The 23,583-nt window shown below is 38.2% G+C and overlaps 1 protein-coding gene across 2 annotated transcripts in view; it reads right to left on the bottom strand.

The window, feature by feature from the left end:
* Positions 1-23,583, bottom strand: part of NOX4 (NADPH oxidase 4) — a 173,937-nt gene that overhangs the window by 126,012 nt on the left and 24,342 nt on the right. Inside the window, exons 3-6 of one of the 2 annotated variants that reach the window (XM_043452306.1) lie at positions 12,811-12,921; positions 10,933-11,017; positions 6,538-6,635; positions 1,318-1,345 (exon numbers count right to left, since the gene is read on the bottom strand). In XM_043452306.1, the coding sequence (XP_043308241.1) occupies positions 1,318-1,345; positions 6,538-6,635; positions 10,933-11,017; positions 12,811-12,921 (322 nt within the window). The remainder of the gene's footprint in view (positions 1-1,317; positions 1,346-6,537; positions 6,636-10,932; positions 11,018-12,810; positions 12,922-23,583) is intronic. The other variant, XM_043452307.1, reaches the window with a different exon arrangement.

The following is a 23,583-nucleotide window of genomic DNA, read 5'->3' as shown; positions in this document are numbered from 1 at the left end:
TATAAAATTACCTCGATTTGGCCCAACACACTCATAGGAACTTCCGAGAAAGAACACAGGATGATGGTATTTCATGCTAGGGGTAGAGATCACCTACTTATAAGCAGCAATTTTACTAAGTTTCTTAATGTAATATCTTTGTCATATAAGAGATTTTTTATATTTTTATAAATTAAACTTTTTAAAGCATTTCTAAGGTTTCATCTATATTCTATGCAGTAAAAGAATATTAAAACAAAGTTCTTATTTATTTCTCTTAAATTGATCCATATGAACCAAAAAATACATTGATTCATACATAAGGTTTTATTTTTCTGCTTTTCCTCCCTTCTGTTCTCATCCAATTCTTAATGCTTTCATAAAAACATGTTTTCAATGAGCAAAGTTGTAAACAAAACTAAATGGTGTTCCTAAGGAGAAAACTGTGAAATATGTACTTTGCAAATGGAAAAAAATCATAATGTATAGGCAGAAAATATATATTATTAATATGTAGATGTGGCATGAAAGGGAAAACACCTGAATTATTATTTTTCTTCATAAGACTGATGAAAAAAGAAACAGTGCATTTGATAGAGCCATGTCTCAGCCCTGTATCCAATTCCAATCCTCAATGAGGTAGTACAGCCAAGACTTTATGACAGACCAGCTCCCATCCACAATCATCATGTCTCTGAAACAGGTGATTTTTAGCACCAAATACAGTCTCCTTTTCATTATTAAAAATGTAAGATTGAGACAGAGAAAAAATAACTAGAACTGTACTAACATCAGGGCCAAATTCTGAGATGTTCAAATGCACTTTAACAAATAGTCTAGACTGAGATTTTATGGACAACATGTTTAAGAAGGGAAAATAAATTAAAAATGAGAGAGGAGACACATTTCAAGAAAAATAACTTATTTTAGCGACTGTTTCTCCTCTTCCTTATAGGTTTTAAGATCAGAAAATGTCCTACTAAATTACTAAATATTAAGAACTACACTGATACTCAGAGTGCTTGCTGTTTTTTCTCCAAAACTTCAAAAACAGAAACTCATTCCCTCTGTATTATCTCCAATAGTACTTGTCATAACAGCAGGCACATGGCAGGCGCTCCTAAGCCCATGGTCTTATGTAATTTCCGTTGAAAGAATATATGAAAGGCAAATACATTTGCTTAATTTTACTCTTTATTCCTCTGAACCCTGATGGTTCACCCTGGCCCCTTGGTTTCATTGAAACCTTATACTTGAACAGTTGTTTGGAACATTTCCCATGTGGTATTTTGGCATATATATAACCACAGTATACAAGCCGCAATGATAACAACTTACCAGTTGTGAAGAGCAGTTTTCTAGGATCCTGAAAAAAAAAGAAAAAAAAAATGGCTGAAAAATAAAACACTGATGAACATAAAATTCTGCAAGGAGTCTGTAAGCGATAAGAGTCATGTGTTAGGCATGTAGGAAACTGTCCTCCCAATGGAAATAACAGAGATTCAATTAAGTTTCATAATGTTTTTACAATGCTAGAGATTATGGTGGCGGTGGTGTTAGTTGCTCCATCATTTCCTACTCTTTGCGACCCCATGGACTGTAGCCGACCAGGCTCCTCTGTCCATGGAATTCTCCAGGCAAGAATACTGGAGTGGGTTGCTATTCCCTTCTCCAAGGGATCTTCACAACCCAGGGATTGAACTCATGTATCCTAATTTACAGGCAGATTCTTTACTGTCTGAGCCACCAGAGAAGCCCAGAGGAGATTATCATACACACAAAATCCAATTCCAAGGAATTTATCCATTTGAAAAGGGAAGAATATTGGATGAGGAGTCAGAAGGTCCAAGCTTTCATGTTAATGGTCAGTTACAGGATAGCAGGAGTGGCCTGAAGCCCACCCTTTGATCATTCTGGGATTCAATACTTTTAGCTATAATGTGGAAACATTAATATATGCTCTGTCTACAACTGCCAACTACACCTGTGAAGTCGCTCAGTCATGTCTGACTCTTTGCAATCCCATGGACTGTAGCCTACCAGGCTCCTCTGTCCGTGGGATTTTCCAGGCAACTGCACCTAGCAAGTGTCAAAACAGTGAGAATCAAAAAAGTAATAAAATATATGGAGGGGGTTATGTTGTGCAAATTCAATGCAGAGAATACTGAGAACTAAAATGTTTCAAATGCTACTGTGAAAAGTAGTGATAATATTCAAATAAGGAAGACAGCTTCCTTCTAATTAGAAATACATTAATATTGTTACTGGAATATTTCCTTTAAACTACATCCCCATGGTATAATGAACTGAAATCAACTCCCTTCTCTCTTCTGGAAATCTTAGATCAATGCCCAGTAGAATGTGGATTAATTTTTTATCCAAAGGGGCCTAATACTGTATAATTTATGAATTACTTTTCTCATGCCTCCATTGAATCTGTGGCCAGACCAAGCTATATACAAAGTAGGAAGCCATTTAAATAATTTCAGGGACCCTGAATAAGGACCATTTGCCCAAAAATAGCTCCTCATCCAGCTTAGATCCAATGGCTTCTAGTTAGAAACATAGCATTAAAAACAGGACTAAAGGCTAATCTAGAGTATCAAAGTGTCAGTTGCTCAGTTGTGTCTGACTCTTTGCGACCCCATGGACTGTAGCCCGCCAGGCTCCTCTGTCCGTGAAATTTTCCAGGCAAGAATACTGGAGTGTGTAGTCATTCCCTTCTCCAGGGCATCTTCCCGACGCAGGGATCGAATCCAGGTCTCCTGCGTTACAGGCAGATTCTTGACCATCGGAACCACTACTGCTGCTGCTGCTAAGTCACTTCAGTCGTGTCCGACTCTGTGCGACCCCATAGAGGGCAGCCCACCAGGCTCCACCGTCCCTGGGATTCTCCAGGCAAGAACACTGGAGTGGGTTGCCATTTCCTTCTCCATCTGAACTACTAGGGAGGCCCATAATCCTGAGGAACCTAATACATAAACAACTAGGAAAAACACAAGATAGACTGAACAAAGTGGTAATACCAGAAATATGAATAGTTAGCTAGGAAACCTCAGAAGATGAATAAAACTGCTAGGGAATGAAGACGCGGTATAAGAGTAAGAGACTGTTTCACAGATGACAAGATGAGGCCAAATGAGCTATTGCATTAGGAATGTGCCACCCATCACAAACTGAAGAATGAAGGGGTCCCTGGGGATGTGGAGAAAATAAGAGTGTAAGCACACAGCAAGAACACAAAAGCATCCTTTCCAAAGACAAGGCACAGAAGAATACAACTGTTCATATATGTATTATCTCTCTGTGAATGTGTGTGTATTTGTTCATCTTAATCTAGTACATGGCCTGATACCTACCAGGCACTCAAAAATATTTATTAAAAGAAAGAAGAAGGGGAGAAAGACATGACTGAAGAAGCAAAGGAAGGGAGGAAAGATGGGGAAAAAAAGGAAAATGTAAATTAAAATGAATTACTATTTTTCATCCATCTTATCAGCAGTATTTTTTAAAAAACAAGTGAGGTGTAAAAATAAGCATTGCAATAAAATTGGTAGAGTGTATCAACTGGTGAAGGTTTTTTGGAAAGTAATTTGTCCAACAAAACTAAAAATGTGTGTACCTTTGAAACCAAAATTACTTCTATAAATCTGCCTAGCAGAACTGTACAAAAAAAAATAAATTTATTAGCATGCAGTTTATGACAAAAACCTAGAATCAGCTCAACATTCGTGAATAAGAAAATGACTAAAAATAAATTATGGTATATTTGTATGAAGAAGATGAGGTATATGTATACTTTCTGATACAGTAAGTCACAATATATATATTTACAAATTGCTATTGCTAAAGAATATATATCATAAAATACCACTCAAAAGAAGAAAACAAAATCATTACCTGTGGCTATTTTTGGAGGAGAAGCTTTCACTTTGCACTTACTTGGGAGTTCTAAAATATTTTTACATTAAGCCTCTATCTCTCTTAAACTGGAATAAATTTAATCCTAAAATCCTAGAAATCCTAAAATGACTAGAATACTGGCATCTTAAGAAAAAATATATTAAAATAAAATGATTAAATCATTACAGTTATTGAAGACATATGAATTATAAAGCAGAAGAGAGAAGCAAAGAAGGAAAAGGTTAAAAAAGAATTTTCATTAAGATACAAGTAACCCCATATGACCAGGGCAAGTGATGGGAGATAGGGAGAGGTAGGGGGATCTCTCTGGGATGAAATCATCACATGCGGAGCTTCCACTGGCATGCTAAGGAGCTGGACTTCTCCATGGTTCTTCATGCCGGATAGACTCCTGCAAGGCAGGAGACCTGTGTTCAACCCCTGAGTTGGGAAGATCCCCTGAATGAGGGCATGGCAATCCACTCCACTATACTTGCCTGGAGACTCCCCAAGGACAGAGGAGCTTGGTGGTCTACAGTCTATGGAGTCGCAAAGAGTTGGACATGACTGAGTGACTAAGCACAGCACATAACTCTACAATCACCTGGTGAACTTTTTAAAAACATTAGTTCAGTCGCTCAGTCATGTCTGACTCTTTGCGACCCCATGGTCTGCAGCATGCCAGGCCTCCCTGTTCATCACCAACTCCCAGAGTTTGCTCAAACTCATGTCCATCAAGTCGGTGATGCCATCCAGCCATCTCATCCTCTGTCATCCCCTTCTCCTCCTGCCTTCAATCTTTCCCAACATCAGGGTCTTTTCCAATGAGTAAGTTCTTCGCACCAGGTGGCCAAGTTATTGGAGCTTCAGCTTCAGCATCAGTCCTTCCAATGAATATTCAGGACTGATTTCCTTTAGGATGGACTGGTTGGATCTCCTTGCAGTCCAAGTGACTCTCAAGAGTCTTCTCTAACACCACAGTACAAAAGCATCAGTTCGTCAGCGCTCAACTTTCTTTATGGTCCAACTCTCACATCCATAGAAGACTACTGGAAAGACCATAGCTTTGACTATATAGACCTTTGTCGGTAAAGTGATGTCATTTACTTTCGAATATGCTGTCTAGATTTGTCATAACTTTTCTTCCAAGGAGCAAGCATCTTTTAATTTCATGGCTGCAGTCACCATCTGCAGTGATTTTGTAGCCCAAAAAAATAAAGTCTGTCACTGTTTCCATTGCTTCCCCATCTATTTGCCATGAAGTGATGGGGCCAGATACCATGATCTTCATTTTTTGAATGCTGAGGAGTTTTTTCACACTCCTCTTTCACTTTCATCCAGATGCTCTTTAGTTCCTCTTCGCTTTCTGCCACAAAGGTGGTGTCATCTGTGTATCTGAGGTTATTGATATTTCTCCCAGCAATCTTGATTCCAGCTTGTGCTTTGGTCAGTCTGGCATTTCGCATGAGGTACTCTGCATATAAGTTAAATAAGCAAGGTGACAATATACAGCCTTGATGTACTCCTTTCCCAACTTGGAACCAGTCTGTTGTTCCATGCCCGCTTCTAACTATTCCTTCTTGATCTGCTACAGATTTCTCAGGAGTGAAACTGACTTGCATACAGATTGCTCAGCAATGAAAAATATTAGGGGCTGCCTCTAACCCAGGTCAACAACATCACACTGGTATATTAAAAGATACTAGTATAGTTAAGGGATTTATCTAGCGCTACTTGTTATTTTGGTTTAATGATTTATGTCCATGTTTATTTGTCATTACTTTGGCCTTTGATTTGTCTTAGGAGGGAGGTCAAGCACATGATCAGTGGTACAAATCTAGAGAACTGTGGTGATATGTAAGGGGAAGATGGAGTGAGGAGAACAATCTATTAAGTCACTACCAAACTGAGCAGAACAGGGCGGGGCTCTGATCACATGGGACCCTGGACGTTTTGGTGTTGATGCAGTCTTGGCTATGGGAACCAAAGGCAGCCCGAGGTCACCGTGAGAGTATCAAGCAACAGAGACCTAACTAGGGCTGTGCACGTTCTGTTTCTTGGTCCACCTCGGCTCCCTGCACATATAATTTCACTTTATGAGCAGCTTCACATGGAGAAGAGCAACCCTAAGTTAGATACTGCCCCCTATAGAATTCAGCCCAAGGTCACCTATTATAAGGATTACAAAACAAAATAAAGCAAAGTAAAGCATTAAAATTCACTAATATTTTTAAGTCAAATCAACTAATGGTCTAGGATCATCAGTCAACTTTCTATTCTGCCCTTTTCCTCCTCAAGCAGAGTATGAGTTCCTGAAGGATTTTTATCGTGTGTTAGCACTGCCAATAGCCTCCACTGAGTGATGGGAATTAGACAAAACTGTTGGGAAGCAGAAGGCTGCCTGAGTGGCAACCATGTGAATACCGCAGAACGCAATAAGTAGACACTCTCCGAACTTTCAGGTTCAGCAGGAGAGACTGTGAAATAGTAATTACATATATTTTCTGTTGAAAAGGAATAAAACTCAACTTGACAAGTGCATTTTAAAAGCACTCAAAAGGAGCAGCAAGGTACAAATTTTCTGCGAAAATCACAGACCCTCATTAGTCATCTCACGACAAGTGAAAGGAAAATGAGAAGACAGAGGCCACCCACCTCCTCTCGGTATCTTGCTGCGTTCAGTTCGACAAAATCCTCACGGTAGTTCACTGAGAAGTTGAGGGCATTAACCAGGTGGGCGGCCACGTGCACACCTACAGAATCACACCAGTCAGTGGGGTTTTCAGACACACTCAATAAAGGGGAGTTGGTTCCTCTCCTTACACAAACACAGGGTCACACTTTGACAACCATGTAAGCAATAAAATGTTCAGTTAAAAGGGAAGTCTTAAAAGCACAAAGAATCTTACTTATACACAGTTTTAGCATGAGAAATAATGTAAAGAAACAGAATTTTCAAAAGCCAAAATAAAATAATCCTAATAAGTCAAGAGTTAGAAATACACCAACACACACTGATACACATACGCACACATATGTGTATAATAATACAGGAATTTATTTATTCACTTAAGCATCTCCTGAATACAGTAACCACCCCCCCTCCCTTACTCATTGTTTCACTATCTGCAGCTTTAGTTACCTGTGGTCTGAAAACATTCAGTGGAAAATTCCAGAAATAAACAGTTTATAAGTTTTAATTGCATGCTGTCCTGAGTGTGATGAAATCTCTGGCTGTCCCGCTCCATCCCACTTGGGACACGAGTCATCCCTTAGTCCAGCACAGCCCACCCATTGGCCACTGAGTAACGGGCTTGGTTATCAGATCCACAGTCTGAGATACTGCAGTATTTGTGATCAAGTCGCCCTTGTTTTATTTAATAATGGCCCCAAACGACAAGAGCAGTGATGCCAGCAATTCAGATATGCCATAGGAAGCTGTAAAGGTGAAAAGGTGAATGTTTCTTTAAGTGAAAAGGTGAACGTTTCTGACTTAATGAGGAGAAGAAGCTCCCTATGTTGACGGTGCTGAGATCCACAGCAAGAGGGAATTGTCTATCCTGGAAACGGGAGAGGAAAAAGGATTTTGTGCTCATTCTGCTGTTACACCCCAAACTGCAGAAGTGACCAACCGCAGCGCATGTTCAGTTAAGATGGAAGAGGCATTTAACTGGTACAACAAGGTACCTTGAGAGAGAAGAGGATCACATTCATTTAGTTTTTCTTATAGCATATTGTTACTATTGTAACATTAGTAATTATTGCTAATCTTTAACTGTGCCTAATTTATAAACTAAACTTTATTGCAGGTGTGTTTGTATAGGAACAAACAGTATATACAGGATATATAATCATTGATTTCAAGCATTCACTGGAAGTCTTGGAAAGTATTCCCCAGGGATAAGGGGGAACTGCTGTATTATATATTTCCCAATCTTTCGCCTCTCCTATAGCACCAAACCTGTTATATATTTTGTATACTTCACTGACACTCAACCTAACATAAAAGCCCATGAAAAGGCTTTTAACCAGTCAACATTTTTCATAGTCCACAGATTCAAGACATGGTGTTTAAATCCAATAGCAAAAGTGTTGGTAACAACTTCATGGGACAAAAACTCAGGAAGATAATAATCACCATTTAATAACCTGCCTACAATGGTGTGCTAATGAGTAGTCAACTGACTCAGAGCTTACACCAAAGAGTTAGGACATTACTAGAGAGTGAAGAGAAATTCCTTTCGGCATGGTCAGAAAAAAAAAATTATTATGAGGTTAGAGAAGAAAGAAGCAAATGACTTTTTGCACAACACTATAATAGCCTCCTCCCTTCTCAAGCTTTCCTTGTAAATGAAATAAGGTTAAAATTAACGGCACATTACAATGTACTGGAAAGAGCAACATTTAATTAGTTAGAAAACCTCTTTTCTTGCCCACATCACTTGCCTGCTAATGCCTCAGTTTACTCTTCTGTAAAATGGTGATGACAGAAATAAGAGACTTAATAAGATAAATGAACCAAAATTGCTTAGGAAAACATCACAATTTATACTTTAAGGACTGTTGTGATTCAAAAAAAGACATAGCCTGGAAAGTGAAAATTCTACAACCAATCCAACCTAGCATATGAGATGTATGTAGATGGGCCAAGAGTTCTGAATTACTCCCAAAGACAGTTGAAAGTAAGAGAGAAGGGATAGAATGCTAAATAATCTAGGGGGTTATTTAAAGGATTCATAAGCTTCTGTCAGTGCCCAGATTAAAGGAAGGAAAAGGGTCCTACAAATAAATAGACAGGAAACTGAAAGTGAGTTAACTAACATGCAAAGACAGGGTTCCAAAGAAATAAAGGCTGTCTAGGTGATACTCAACTATGGCACAGATATGAAACATTATTGAAACAAAACTATGTCCTACAGCTTCAGCATTTCTAAAATCTATAGGAAAAAAAAATCCCTCTATTATACACAAAAGGCTTACATGTTCACTACATATTTTATGTCTCAAAAGTTCAAAGGCATCCTAAGAGGAAATACCATTCTTTTTAATTCTCCCGAAAAAAGTGCCCTAGGTAAGAGCTGTATGAGAGATATCCTTAAGAGATAACATTCACCTTCCTTAAGAGGTTTTCTGTGTGTGTGCCCAGTCATTCAGTCGTATCTGACTCTCTGTCACCCCATAGACTGTAGCCCACCAGGCTCCTCAGTCAATGGGATTCTCCAGGCAAGAATACTGGAGTAGGTTGCCATTTCCTCCTCCAGGGGATCTTCCCAACCCAGGGGTCGAATCTGTGTCTCCTGCATTGGCAGGCATATTTTATCACTGAGCCAGCTGGGAAGACCCTAAAAAGTTTTTGAGATTGAAAGAATTTGCAGCTTTTGATTTTAGGCAGCAGAGAGAAAGTGATGGGCTTTGTGTGGATTTTCTCATTTAATCCTGTTTTACAGATAATACATCCCTATTTTACAGATAAGAAAACTAGGGTAAGCTAAGGGGCTTTGCTGGTGGTCTAGTGGTTAAGAATCCACCTGCCAATGCAGGGGACATAGGTTCAATCCCTAGTCCTGGAAGATCCCACATGTGCCACAGCTACTGAGGTGTGCTACAAACAGAGAAAGCCCCCAGCAGTGAAGACCCAGTGAAGTCAAAAATAAATAAATCTTTAAATCAAGAAGAAAGGAAAGGTGGCTTAACTATGGTCAGACCCCTAGTGAGCAGCAGACTGCAAACCCTCTGAATCACAAGCTCAGTCATGGCAATACTCTACACTATCTCAGTCTCTAGGTTGTTCTCCAATTGATGGAATATTTGGACACAGCTACTGCTTAGAAAAAATCAAGTTAAGAATGTGCCAATGTTTTCTGATTATCCTCCATTTTTGACCTTTCACTCTCTAGCTTTAATCCAACCCTAACCCTTACCACAAATGGCAACCCACTCCAGTATTCTTGCCTGGGAAACCCCATGGACAGAGGAGCCTGGAGGGCTACAGCTCATGGGGTCATAAAGACTTGGATATGACTGAGTGACTAAGCAAACAAACACAATAGCACTGAGATAATCTACTCATGAGGTTGTAAATTATAATAATTAATTCTGTCCTAAGAACTTCACACGCCTGTTTTCATTTTCTTCTTAAAACCATGAGGTAGGTGCTGCTGGCAATCCATTTTACGGTTAACAACTGAAGATCAGAGAGATTATGTCACATAGTAGGGCAGATGAGCAGCTGGGGATAGACCTACGCAATCCATTGACAGAGTCCATGTGCTTCCCAGGTGGCACTACGGTGAAAAACCTGCCTGCTAATGCAGGAGACAGGTTTGATCTTTGGATCTGGAAGATACCCTGGAGGAGGAAATGGCAACCCACTCTTGTAGTCTGGCCTGGAGAATCCCATGGACAGTGGGGCCTGGCAAGCGACAGTCTAGTTTCACAAAGAATCAGATATGACTGAAGTGACAGCATGCACGCACTTAAAAATGTTTATAACTTTCTGTTTCAAACCTTTGCTCAAGATAAACATTTATTTTAAAATGACTCTTAAAAATCAAAGATTCTCACTTTACATTTTAACTTGGAATTGAGCAGAATAAACTTCCACAATTTTGACATTTGCTCTTCTGCCCAAGTAGTAATATCAAAGAAACATTTAACAAATATAATTTTGAAGGAATCATATTCTATGAATGCACATTTCACATTTTAATTTTCAAGAATTTAAACTTCTATCATGTCATTTCTTTTAAGAGGTTGAAAACTTTTAATCACCTTCTTCCAATCTTTCTAAATGAAATTATTTCCTTTTAGAAAAACAATCATTACCAGCTTAAGGACCAAACTGTGAATACACACACACATATTTATATGCAAGTATATATATATATATATATATACTTGACGTACCCATTTTCTGTAACACCACTAGATAAATTTCTTTACACACGTAGAAGAGAAAACTAAGCTACATAATAAGAAAACCATAAACAATAAAAATGCCATCCATAAAATGTTCTAACATAATACTTAACATCTTTTGTTTTTTCTCACCTGAGAAAATACAGATAGTCACACCACAGGTTATATGGAATGTTCTGCTTTTATCCAACAATCTTCTGGTTCTCCGGCTTGGAACCTAGATTTAAAAAAAAAACTTAATATGATAAAAGTGATGCAGCAAATCAGTTACATGCACAAAGCTTTGGAAATAGGGCAGAGGTCTATCAATTAAAACCTTGATAAGATGAAGTACAATGTCTCTAGTCAGTGGAACACTCAAATCATTAGAGAGAATGTGAAGAGGCTTAGTATTGATATGGAAAGACACGCAAGATATATTGTTAGGTAAAAATGTTACAACACATGAACTACACTATGATCCTATATTGTTTAAAATTAATGGCATTGTATATGTTAACAAACTTGCAGGCATTTGTCTCAAACTGTGGTTGTGCGGGCACAGCAACATTAGGGGGACCCTTCACTGATAACTTTGCATATTTCTGCAGTGTTTTCATTTTACAATATGTGTGATTTCCTTTTGTGGTCAAAAACTAAGATTATTTTAAAATAAAACAATTTCATCTACAGGTTTAAATGCCTGCTTGATCTTGTACAAAAATAAAACGTCAAGCATCTTTGAATACTATGTTTCACACTGGGGGACAACTCTCTAAGTCTTATTAAACGCTGAGAGACTTAGGTGGGCACTTTCCATTTCCTGCCATTTATCTTTTTCTTCATACCAAGCCAATGGCTAGCCACAGGGATCAAAACCTAGCATTTCACAATAGCTGGCAACCTACAGAAAGTGTTATTTCCACAAATTACTGCATTAAGAGTAAAGAGTTTCTAAATAGAATTTCATGAAAAGATTGAGAACTTTAACTGCAGTAAATCCACTTACATGAACTTCACAGAACATCAAAATGACCTCATGTTAACCACTCCTTTCAAAATATCAGTATCGATGCAGTAGTGCCTAACTATCTTAGTGAAGAAAGCAATAAAGACGCACGTGCACAAACACACACACACGGACAAGACAAGACAGAGAACAATTTCAGTTGGATTTTTAACTTTCAAAGAGCTTTTCTCTTTTCTCAAATCCTTTCTTTCACATTCAAATATCATACACGACATCACATCATATCCAAGAACTCTATTTCAAGTCACTGACACAGTTCAAAACAGGAACGTGTTTTAAGAAACTGCCAACGCCAGCAGTCATCCTGTGTATTAATCCAAGTCCACGGGGCCCTTGGTCTTCCCTGCTGGCTCAGACAGTAAAGAATCTGCCTGCAATGCGGGAGACCTGGGTTTGATCCCTGGGTTGGGAAGATCCCCTGGAGGAGGACATGGCAACCCATACCAGTACTCTTGCCTGGAGAATCCCCTGGACAGAGGAGCCTGGCTGGCTACAGTCCCTGGGGTCACAAAGAGTCGGACATGACTGAGTGACTAAGCACAGCATGGGGCTCCAGTGTGCTCACCTGAATTTAATTAAATGAAACTACAAGGCTTCAGTGAGGAATAGTTTAGTGAAAAGAGTTCAGAACTGGGGCTGATCTCAGCTCTACCATTCACTAGTTCTAAGGTCTGGGTCAAGTTAATTAAACTCTCTATGCTTCAAGTTCTTTGTCCTCAATACCCCCCAAATCATACGAGGATCCACAAGTATATATGTGAATTCTATATATGTTAGCACAGTATCTGATACTTATTCTACTGTCCACTGCCCTAACTTACTATTGTAGAATAGTTCAGTGATCACCTTGACAGATGATGAGGTCTTTACTACATCAGGATCATCTTTGAAGAAATCACTCCAGCAGAAATTCAGACCATGAAAATTAAGTAGGACTAATGTGATACTTTTACACTTGATTGCTACGCTGGAATCAGTGACTAGAACTTCTTTTTTCTTACCTTCTGCGATCCTCGAAGATAAGCCAGGAGCGTGCGGCACATGGGTAAGAGGATAAGGCTGCAGTTGAGATTAAGAACAGATGCAGAGGCTCTGCTTAGACACAATCCTAGCTGAACAAATAAGGCAAGAGTCAAAACACAGTCAAGGACACAAGTAGACTACAAACATGCTACCGACCTCACCCTGCAGAATCATGGCAAACGCCAGCTCCTTCACGGGTCTTGAATAACCCTCCACCTTCTCTCTTACCAAAAGAGAGCCTGGTCTCTTTCTCTTCTGCACTGCCAAAAAACGTAGCCTCCTCTCATTTCTAATAGTGTTCTCATCACCTGATTACATCATTTCAGGACAAGGTCAATTTCTTATTCCACTCCTTGTATAATGTTCTGCGTGGTAAGAGCCCTAAAGTTTCAGAATATTCTGTGCATCCACACAGGTACAGAGTTGAATCCTTCGTTCACTGATAAGTTAACAAGAATTTCAAACAAAGGCTTTTTCAATTGTGTACTCTCTAGAGCACTCTGAGCCTCCACATAACTCCCTTCTACACTAGGACCTGCCTTTAAGCTCTTCACCTTACTGACACTACTCATCTTTCAGGCTTCCTCTTAAGCACTCCTCCTCTAAAGTTCTTCCCTGATGCTTCCCTGATGCCACATAAAAAAGACAGTATTCCATATACAACGGAATACTACTCAGCCATAAAAATGGAATAATGCCATTTGTATCAACCTGGACTGGACAGACCCAGAGATTATCACACTAAGTGAAGTCAGAAAGAGAAAGACAAATACCATATGACATCACTTATACGTGGAATCTAAAATATGACACAAATGAACTTATCTATGAAATAGAAACAGGCTTGCAGATAGAGAAAAGACTTATGGTTGCCAATGCAGAGGGGAGTGCAGGAGGAATGGATTGGGAGTTTGGGGTTAGTGGATGCAAAGTATTATATACAGAATGGATAAACAACAAAGTCCTACTATATAGCACAGCGAACTATATTCGATATCCTGTGATAAACACTAATGGAAAGGAATATGAAAAAGAATACACATATTATGTATAGCATATATGCATAACTGAATCACTTTGCTGTACAGAAAAAATTAACATAACATTGCAACTCAACGAACAAAATAAGCAAATACTATATTTTTTTTTAAAAAAAGGTCTTCTCTAACCCAGAACCAAGAGAGATCCCAGATCAACTGTGCTTCATACAAAGCTGATCATAAATACACTATACAACATGTTTTTCAAAGACTCACACCCCTCTGGTATGATCCAATACTTTTCGGCAACTAATTTTAAATCAAATTCCTGCTAGATTGACATCCGATGTTGTCTGATACTACCTACATTCTTCATGCGATCGATGTGTTACATGAAAACTAGAGATGGGGTCATAGTTGTGCACTTGCCTTGGAATAAACACAAAACTACTTTACATTAAGGGTATCAACTAAGAAATAGGTGTAAGTCAAATGCTTTACTTAGCTTAAAATTGCTCATGACCCTGAAATTCCCAACTTAACTCCTGGCAAAGCAGCAACTCTGTTACATGGTGTTTATTGTCAGCACATGAAATATTATTCCTGAAGGGGAGACAGGGTAAGAAGCCAGGTCAGGAAAGCCATAATTTTCATTGAGTTATATGAAAAGTAATTAATCTTTCCAGTTAGGCTATTTCTCCACCATGAGTTTGAACACCTCAGGGATACAGTTCAATGAGTATACCAGTAAATGGACAAAGAGAAACAATCCTCTCTGGACTATCTAAAAAAAAATTATTAAATATAATTTTCTCACATCTGCGAGCAAAATGATCATTTCAGAGGGATAAGTTTTTGTTGTTTAGGCCTCCAGAGAAATAGAATAATTGTTATCTCTTTTTAATCTGGATGCACATATAAGAAAATTTTAGCTTGAGGGATTTTAACGATAATTTTATCTGCAGTTCTAATGTACTAGGACAATAACTCGCTTAAATATATCTGCTAAAATCTATCATGTATGTTCAAGACTTAAGAAATACACATAAATTATTTAAATTTTCTTTGTGGTTCAGTGCTTTAAAGAAAATTCTTACATATTTTGTATTTTCTAACCATTTATTGAATATCTGGAAGTGTTTTATTGCTGTGTTTACATTAAATCACAGTAATTTAATTCAAACCGGCTTTAAGTGTCTACTTGGGATAAATGAATCTTATTTTAGCATTCCACTTCTTCCTTATGATGCTGCAAAATCTAACTGGAAATTTTACCAAGGACTCATTTCCTCATATATGTTTGTTCCTGAATATGGTTAGTTCTTTAAACCAAGATGAAAATTCCTTTTTATTAGGTTATCAGAGTACAAAACTCTCTCATTCAGAAGCAGTCAAGACAGTAAGGAAACGGAGACAGATTTCAGTTAAGTGGCACAATCATAGGAAACCAACTAATCCACTTACTACATGGGTAATATTATACAGCTAAGATTTGTTTTATTTAGTCATTATTAATTCATGATCTTTGTAAGAATCAGCTACTTCAAATTCACTAAAAAGAAATGTCTTCCTAAGTTATGTGTCTAGCCCATTCTATGTGGATGACATGTTCTACCATTCCTGGAGAGCTTAACCTGCTACTCTAGTTTTCGAATTTCATTCAGGTTAGTTATCACTAGATGGCAGCATAACTTTCATGGTTCTAATCTTACCTGTGAAGATCTCAAAAAGTGTGAAAGTGTTCATTGCTCAGTTGTGTCTGACTCTTTGCAACCCCATCGACCATAGTCCACACCAAGCTCCTCTGTCCATGGAATTCTCCAGGCAAAAGTACTGGAATAGGTAGCCATTCCCTTCTCCAGAGAAAATTACTAACCCAGGGATCGAACTCCTGCATTGCAGGCAAGTCTCAAATGTAACTGAAAATTCCATGTGTAAAATTTTAAAACTAGAAATATATTTTAGATGAATATGTATAATACATAGTTTCGTCCTTCCTATGGACTAAATGTTTGTGTCCCCCAAATATATACATTAAAACCCTATCATGATGGTATTTGAAGGTGGAGCCTTTGGTAGGTAACTAGGTTTAGACAAGATCATGAGAGTAGAGCCCCGAGACGAAATCAATGCAGTGAATGAGAACTACAGAATATGAGCACATATATAACAGGGAATGTGATCTAAATAGGAAGATCACGTAGGCTTTCTGGACTAAATGAAAAGTGAACTGAGATCTGAACGGTGAGCAGAAGTCATTTAGGAATGAGAAGAACATTTATGCAAAAAAAAAAAAAAAAACAACCCAGCATGAAAACTGATGTGCGAAAAATGGGAGCATATTGTATACATGAGAAATTAATAGTAGGCCAATACGGTTGGATTGCAAATGGAGAATGGTATAACATAAAACTGGAAAAGCAGGTAGGGCTAGACCTTGATGAACTTTGTAGGTCATATTAAGAATGTGTGTGTTTATCCTAAAAATCAGTGCAGAGCATTATGTCATGAGCAGGGAGGTGGTAAGTAGACATTAGAATTTGGCAATGATAACTCTGAATGAAGTGTGCAGAACTAATTGGAAGAACATAATTTGGGCAATGGCAGTACTTTGTGTAGTTAATCATCACAAAAGTGAAGTTTTGTTTGAGACAAGAAATATATTTTATGGTAATTATATATGAACCTCACATATAGAAAGGATTCAGTTTCAACTAAATAGTTTATTTATCAGTAAGTTTATTTTGCTAAATAATTTCCTAAAACATATACATCTAAAATCGGAGAACTAAAATGGTCTAATCCACATGCCACCATCAACCCAGTGTCTAATCTCTCATGAGAGTCCTAACGAAAGGCAATACACACCCTTTGTTGACTATGTCCAGAGAGAGCAAACAGTTCTACCATCAAACACTTCTGTTTTGTCTTCTTACACTTACATGAAATATGTGTCTTTATAACTTTTACCCACAAGGCCACTCTGGATAAAAATATTCTAAAATAGACATTAAAAAACTGAAGCTAAAACTAGGATGGCTTCAGGACCTCCCTGGCAGTCCAGTGGTTAAGACTCTGTGCTTCCAATGCAGAGGTGTGGGTTCGGCTCCTGGTTGGGGAACTAAGATCATAGATGCCACATGGCACTGCCAAAAAATGGAAAAGAAAAGTAGGATAATTTTCTAGCTCACTCTTGTTTTCTTTGGGTTAAACACAATTCTTTAGGCCTCTAAAATTCTTGCTAAAATTTTAAGACTCCCGCATGAAGAAAGTAGTGAAAAACACTAGACCATTCAGGCATGGTCTAAATCGAATCCTTTATGATTATACAGTAAAAGTGACAAACATTTAATGGGGAAGATCTGATAGAGTTCCTGAAGAACTATGGATTGTAATATTGTACAGGAGGCAATGACCAAAACGATCCCCAAGGAAAAGGAAATGCAGGAACATATAGTTGTTTGAGGAGGCCTTATGAAGGAATATCTGAGAAAAGAAGAGAAGGGAAAGGCAAAGGAGAAAGGGAAAGCTATACCCAGCTTAATGCAGAGTTCCAGAGAATGGCAAGGAGAGAGAAGAAAGGCTTCTTAAGAGAACAATGCAAAGAGATAGAGGAAAACAATAGATGGGAAAGACCACAGATCTCTTCAAGAAAACTGGAGATACCAAGGGACAATTTCAAGCAAACATGGACACAATAAAGGACAGAAATAGCAAGGACTGAATAGAAGCAGTTAAGATTAAGAAGAGATGGCAAGAATACACAGAAGAACTATACAAAAAAGGTATTAATGACCCAGATAAACATGGTTACTCACCTAGAGCCAGACATCCTAAAGTGTGAAGTCAAGTGGGCCTTAGGAAGCATTACTACGAACAAAGTTAGTGGAGGTGACAGAATTCTAATTGAGCTATTTCAAATCCCAAAAGATGATGCTGTTAAAGTTCTGCACTCAATATGACAGCAAATTTGGAAAACTCAGCAGTGGCCATAGGACTGGAAAAGTTTAGTTTTCATTCCAATTCCAAAGAAAGGGATGCCAAAGAATGTTCAAACTATAAGACAATTGTGCTCACTTCACATGCTATGTAATGTTCAGGGTAATGTTCAAAATCCTTCAAGCTAGGCTTCAGCAATATGTGAACTGAGAATTTCCAGGTGTACAAGCTGGATTTAGAAAAGGCAGAACCAGAGATCAAATTGCCAAAATCTGTTGGATCATAGAGAAAGCAATGGAATTCCCCCAAAAATCTACTTTCTACTTCATTGATTATGCTAAAGCTTTTGACTGTGTGGATCACAACAAACTGTGGAAAATTCTTAAAGAGATGGGAATACCAGACTACCTTACCTGTCTCCTGAGAAATCTGTATGCAGGTTAAGAAGCAAGAGTTAAAATCAGACATGGAACTACAGACTGGTTCAACATTGGGGAAGGAGTACATTATGCTGTATATCCTCACTCTGCTATTCAACTTATATGCAGAGTACATCATGCAAAATGCTGGGCTGAATGAATCACAAGCTGGAATCAAGATTGCCAGGAGAAATATCAAACAACCTCAGATATGCAGATGAAACCACCTTAATGGCAGAAAGCAAAGATGAACTAAACTCTTGATAAAGGTGAAAGAGGAGAGTGAAAAAGCTGGGTTAAAACTCAACATTCAAGAAACTAAGATCATGGTATTTAGTCCCATCACTTCATGGCAAATAGATGGAAACAGGGGCAGATTTTATTTTCTAGGGCTCCAAAAATCACTGTGGATGGTGCTGCAACTGCAAAATTAAAAGATGCTTGCTCCTTGGAAGAAAAGTTATGACCAACCTAGACAGTGTATTATTAAAAAGCAGAAACATCACTTTGCCATCAAAAGTCCATCTAGTCAAAGCTATGGTTTTGCCAGTAGTCATGTACAAATGTGAAAGTTGGACCATAAAGAAGGCTGAGCACTGAAGAATTGATTCTTTCAAACTGTAGTGTTGGAGAAAACTCTTGAGAATCCCTTGGACAGCAAGGAAATCAAACCAGTCAGTTCTAAAGGAAATTGACCCTGAATATCCATTGGAAGGACTGATGCTGAAGCTGAAGCTCCAATACTTTGGCCACCTGATGAGAAGAGCTGACTCACTGGAAAAGACCCTGAAGCTGGGAAAGAGTGAAGGCAGGAGGAGAAGGGGATGACAGAGGATGAGATGGTTGTATGACATCACCAACTCAATGGAGCAAATCTGCTCAAATTTGAGCAAACTCTGAAGACAGTCAGGGACAGCGATGCCTGGTGTGCTGCTGTCCATGGGGTTGCAAAGAGTCGGACATCACTTTGCGACTGAACAACAACGATCATCTCAGTGACCCTTTCCAATTTACCAGAATTCAGTAGTTAAGATTATGCTCTCTCTCACTAAGGACAAGTTCTGCTGATTCCAAGACTGTTATATTGTGAGGAACTATGTTGCATAATGACTCATCTTCTGTTTACAATTTTCGCACATGAATTGCTATCAAGAACCCCTTTATCCTGCAATGAAAAAAAATTGGGGTAGGGGAACAGAAGTGTGAGAGAGCAGGTACATAAATGTAAGAATTTATTAATGTTAGCCCATTATATTATATTGGATGTGAATGCTCTATTTTTACTTTTTCCTTCCAATTTTGCCTTAGCTGAAAATTTTACATTCACGTTTTCCTCATCTTCATCCAAGTTTTTGACAGAGCTATTTAACTGTAACAAAATTCTGTTGAAATAGTTGACTCTAGAGAGGACCTGCAAACTACCTTTTCTGGTAAATTAACTTTCAAATGAACATTTTTCTCTCAGCTGGGAATTTTCTCAGCAACTTTAGGGAAATATAAAATGACATTCTACATGTAAATATCAATGCAAAACTGGTGTTCAAAGGGATCTGAAAAGGTCAGAGTAGTATTACTAGTAATTTTTTTTTTACTTGTAATCTCTAATAATTAGTCATTTCCCTAGTTACCTCTTGGTGAGTCAACAATTAGTCATTTCAAGGAAAAAAATAAAAATAAAAATTAGCATAGAGGTTTACAAAAGATTTTTTTATATTCTGCTCTGGTATTTTATGTTTGTCAAAAATTATGTAACTTTGTATTCATTAAGGTCAATTTTATTGACTCTTTTTCTCCAAGGAAATATTTTTAATCAAACCAAATAAAGCTTACACAACACCTAATTCTTAATTATTTTTATAATCTTAGAGCTTAGCTCTTTCATGAGGCCTTACATGTCATACAGGCCAACCTTTTTGCCTCTGTCTGCATTGCTAGTTAGTTCATAAAGACACAGTTCTGGAACCCAGGCCTCCCTTTATGCTCTCTGTTACTTCCTTAAGAACAGAACAGGGATGTGAATTCAAATGCTCTTTCCAAACCATAAAACGTCATTCTTTCAGTTGTTTAGCCTTTTATCCAAACACTGGATTTTCCTGTCATTTTATATAAATTTTTATCTAATATTTCTCTAATCACACATTAAAATTAATTGATGGATTATTTAAAAACAAATGTTATTTCTGTTGTACTTTCTGAAATTCTGATTCTTTAGATCTGTAGGGGTTCCTGCAGTAGGTTCAATCAGGTTTGGTAGTCATTATTTTAGAATCAATTTGAAGACAGACAGACCTGAGTTTGAAACACTTTTACTATTAGGTAGATGAAAACATAATTTCAGTTTTTGCACTGTTGAAATTTGCCATGTGATAGTGGAATACATTCTTAAATAAGTGTGGTTATGTTATAATCATTTTAATGCACATTTCTTGTTTTATGCTTTTTTGCTGGTTACTTATTACCTGCTGTTTATTTTCTATTTAGACTACGGAAATGATGTTAGACAAAAAGCAAATTCAACCAATCTTCTTAATTGAGTTCAAAATGGGTCTAAAGAGGGCAGACAACTCTCATCATCAACCATGCATTTGTCCCAAGAACTGCTAGCAAATTTATAGTGCAGTGGTGGTGCAAGAAGTTTTGCAATGGAGACAAGAGCCTAGAAGATGAGGAGCACAGTAGCTGCCCATCAGAAGTTGACAACAACCAATTGTGAGCAATCATTAAAGCTGATCTTCTTACAACTACAGGAGAAGTTGCTAAAGAACTCAGTGTCGACCATTCTACAGTCATTCAGCATTTGAATGAAATTGGAAGGGTGAAAAAGCTCAGTAAGTGGATGCCTCATGAGCTGGCTGGAAATTTTAAAAAAAATCGTCATTTTGAAATGTCATCTTCTCTTATTCTATGCAACAACAATGAGTCATTTCTGGATCGGACTGTGACGTATAACAAAAAGTGGATTTTATATGACAACTAGCAATGACCAGCTCAGTGGCTGGACTGAGAAGAAGCTCCCAAGCACTTCCCGAAGCCAGTTGCACCAAAAAAGGTCACCGTCACTGTTCGGTAATTCCCTGCCCATCTGATCCACTAGAGCTTCCTGAATACAGCGAAACCATCATATCTAAGAAGTATGCTCAGCAAATCAATGAGATGCACCAAAAATTGCAATGCCTGCAGCTGGTATTGGTCAACAGAAAGGGCCCAATACTTCTCCATGATAATGCCCGATCGCACTTCTCATAATTAATGCTTCAAAAATTGAATGAATCGGGGTACAAAGTTTTGCTTCATCCACCATAATCATCTGACCTTTCGCCAACCGACTACTACTTCTTCAAGCATCTCGACAACTTTTTTCAGGGAAAATGCTTCCACAGCCAGAAGGAGGCAGAAAATGTTTTCCAAGAGTTCCTGAAGCATGGATTTTTATGCTACAAGAATAAACAAACTTATTTCTCATTGGCAAAAATGTGTTGATTGTAATGATTCCAGTTTTGAATAAAGATGTGTTTCAGCCTTTGTCATAATGACTTAAAATTCAAGGTCAAAAACTGCAATTACTTTTGCACCAAACTAAGTGGTGTGGCCTTAGGTAATATTCTTACCCTTTCTGTCTCATGTTCCTCATCTATAAAATGAAAAATGAAATAATCTCCCCAAAGGGTAATTGTAAATATATTGCACATATATTAACTATATATTAATATATATTAATTGTGTATATATATTAAGTACAGTACCTGGCATATAATAAGTTAACAGAAGCTATTCTTATGGTCCCATCTCTGGCCATCTACAAACTAGGTCTAGTTATAGAATTTAAATGCTCTTAGGGCAGTTTCTTAAAAATCACTTTTTCCAAGACTGTCTTTTCATCCTCAGCTCTGCTTATAGTTGGAGCTATAGAAGATGAGTTTTATTCCACTCAAAAGTATCTAAAGACATAAAGAGCATCCTAGGTAACTAGTAGGTGTGCAATTAATGTATGGTGGATCATGAATGAGTGAGCCTCTGAGATGATCCTTTAATGCCCTCATTTTGGAAATAAAGAAAAAAGAATTGAAACCAAAAAACCCACGAGATCTATGTAGTTCACACCTAGGATCAGAACTCAGGACGTGGTCTTTCCATCAAACCACATTTCCCGGGATACCAACTCTGTCTCCACTTCCCCAACACCCACCACTCTAGGCACTGGGATCTTCTGTATCGAACTGAGCAACACCCAATTTGAAGAAAACCCTCAGGGCTGCTGTAGCTCTCTGATGAGCCTGTATATGTCATCCAGTCTAACCTTCTTGCTGATCCAACTTATACTAGAAGCCTGTAAATAAGCCAAATTGCTGAAACCGTAAGGGCACTCAGTTACACTTTCGCTTTATATAACTCAGTTCAGCTCCTGGATGCATTATGCTGACCAGCGATTGCACACTTTATTGCATATCTCAGTTCCCTCTCTGCAGCTTATGCTGTTGCCTTTCTTCTACTGTGATGGCATTACACCTCTTCTAACTACCTCTGTGCTATCAGAAGAACTCCTTATTATTCCTCAAGTCTCAGCCCAAGGCTCATTTTCTCGTGGAGGCCTTGCTAAGGCCAACATCCCCAATAGTATCCTCATTTACATCTCCAAAGTTTTCTCCTTTTCCAATATCCTGAAAAATTGGGGGCATCTTTCTCAAAGTTTCCCTTTTGCCTTTCGCTATACCTATTTTGAGAAGACTCTTGAGAGTCCCTTGGACTGCAAGGAGATCCAATCAGTCCATCCTGAAGGAGATCAGTCCTGGCTATTCATTGGAAGGACTGATGCTGAAGCTGAAACTCCAATAGTTTGGCCACCTCATGCGAAGAGTTGACTCATTGGAAAAGACCCTGATGCTGGGAAGGATTGGGGGCAGGAGGAGAAGGGGACGACAGAGGATGAGATGGCTGGATGGCATCACCGACTCGATGGACATGAGTTTGAGTAAACTCCGGGAGTTGGTGATGGACAGGGAGGCCTGGCGTGCTGCAATTCATGGGGTCACAAAGAGTCGGACACGACTGAGTGACTGAACTGAAACCTATTTTGAAACACTTGACCCAATACATTGTAATGGTTTACCTATTTATCACAAGCTTATCTTCCCCCACAAAGCTAGAAAGTGGTAGTATAGTAAGTGGAAAAGCCCAAACTGACCCTTATTCTTAAGAACCTCAAAAATGCAGGTCAATACTAAAGAAAATTATTTCAAAAAAATATTCCTTGGGGAAAATGTTCCTTTAGCAGTGAAAGCCAAAGAAAGTAGTCATAAGACAAATACATGAGCAAGAAGAGACAACCCCATAAAGTACTCTATATGACTTCCAAGGCAATGGTAGGCATTTTTTATTGCTTTTACAGTAAATAAAAGGGCTCATGGCAGAAAAT

The sequence above is a fragment of the Cervus canadensis genome, chromosome 29, assembly GCF_019320065.1.
Source record: "Cervus canadensis isolate Bull #8, Minnesota chromosome 29, ASM1932006v1, whole genome shotgun sequence".
In the NCBI taxonomy this organism is placed as follows: Eukaryota; Metazoa; Chordata; class Mammalia; order Artiodactyla; family Cervidae; genus Cervus; species Cervus canadensis.
The sequence above is the reverse complement of the archived record's forward strand: the minus strand, read 5'-3'. Positions and strand labels throughout refer to the sequence as shown.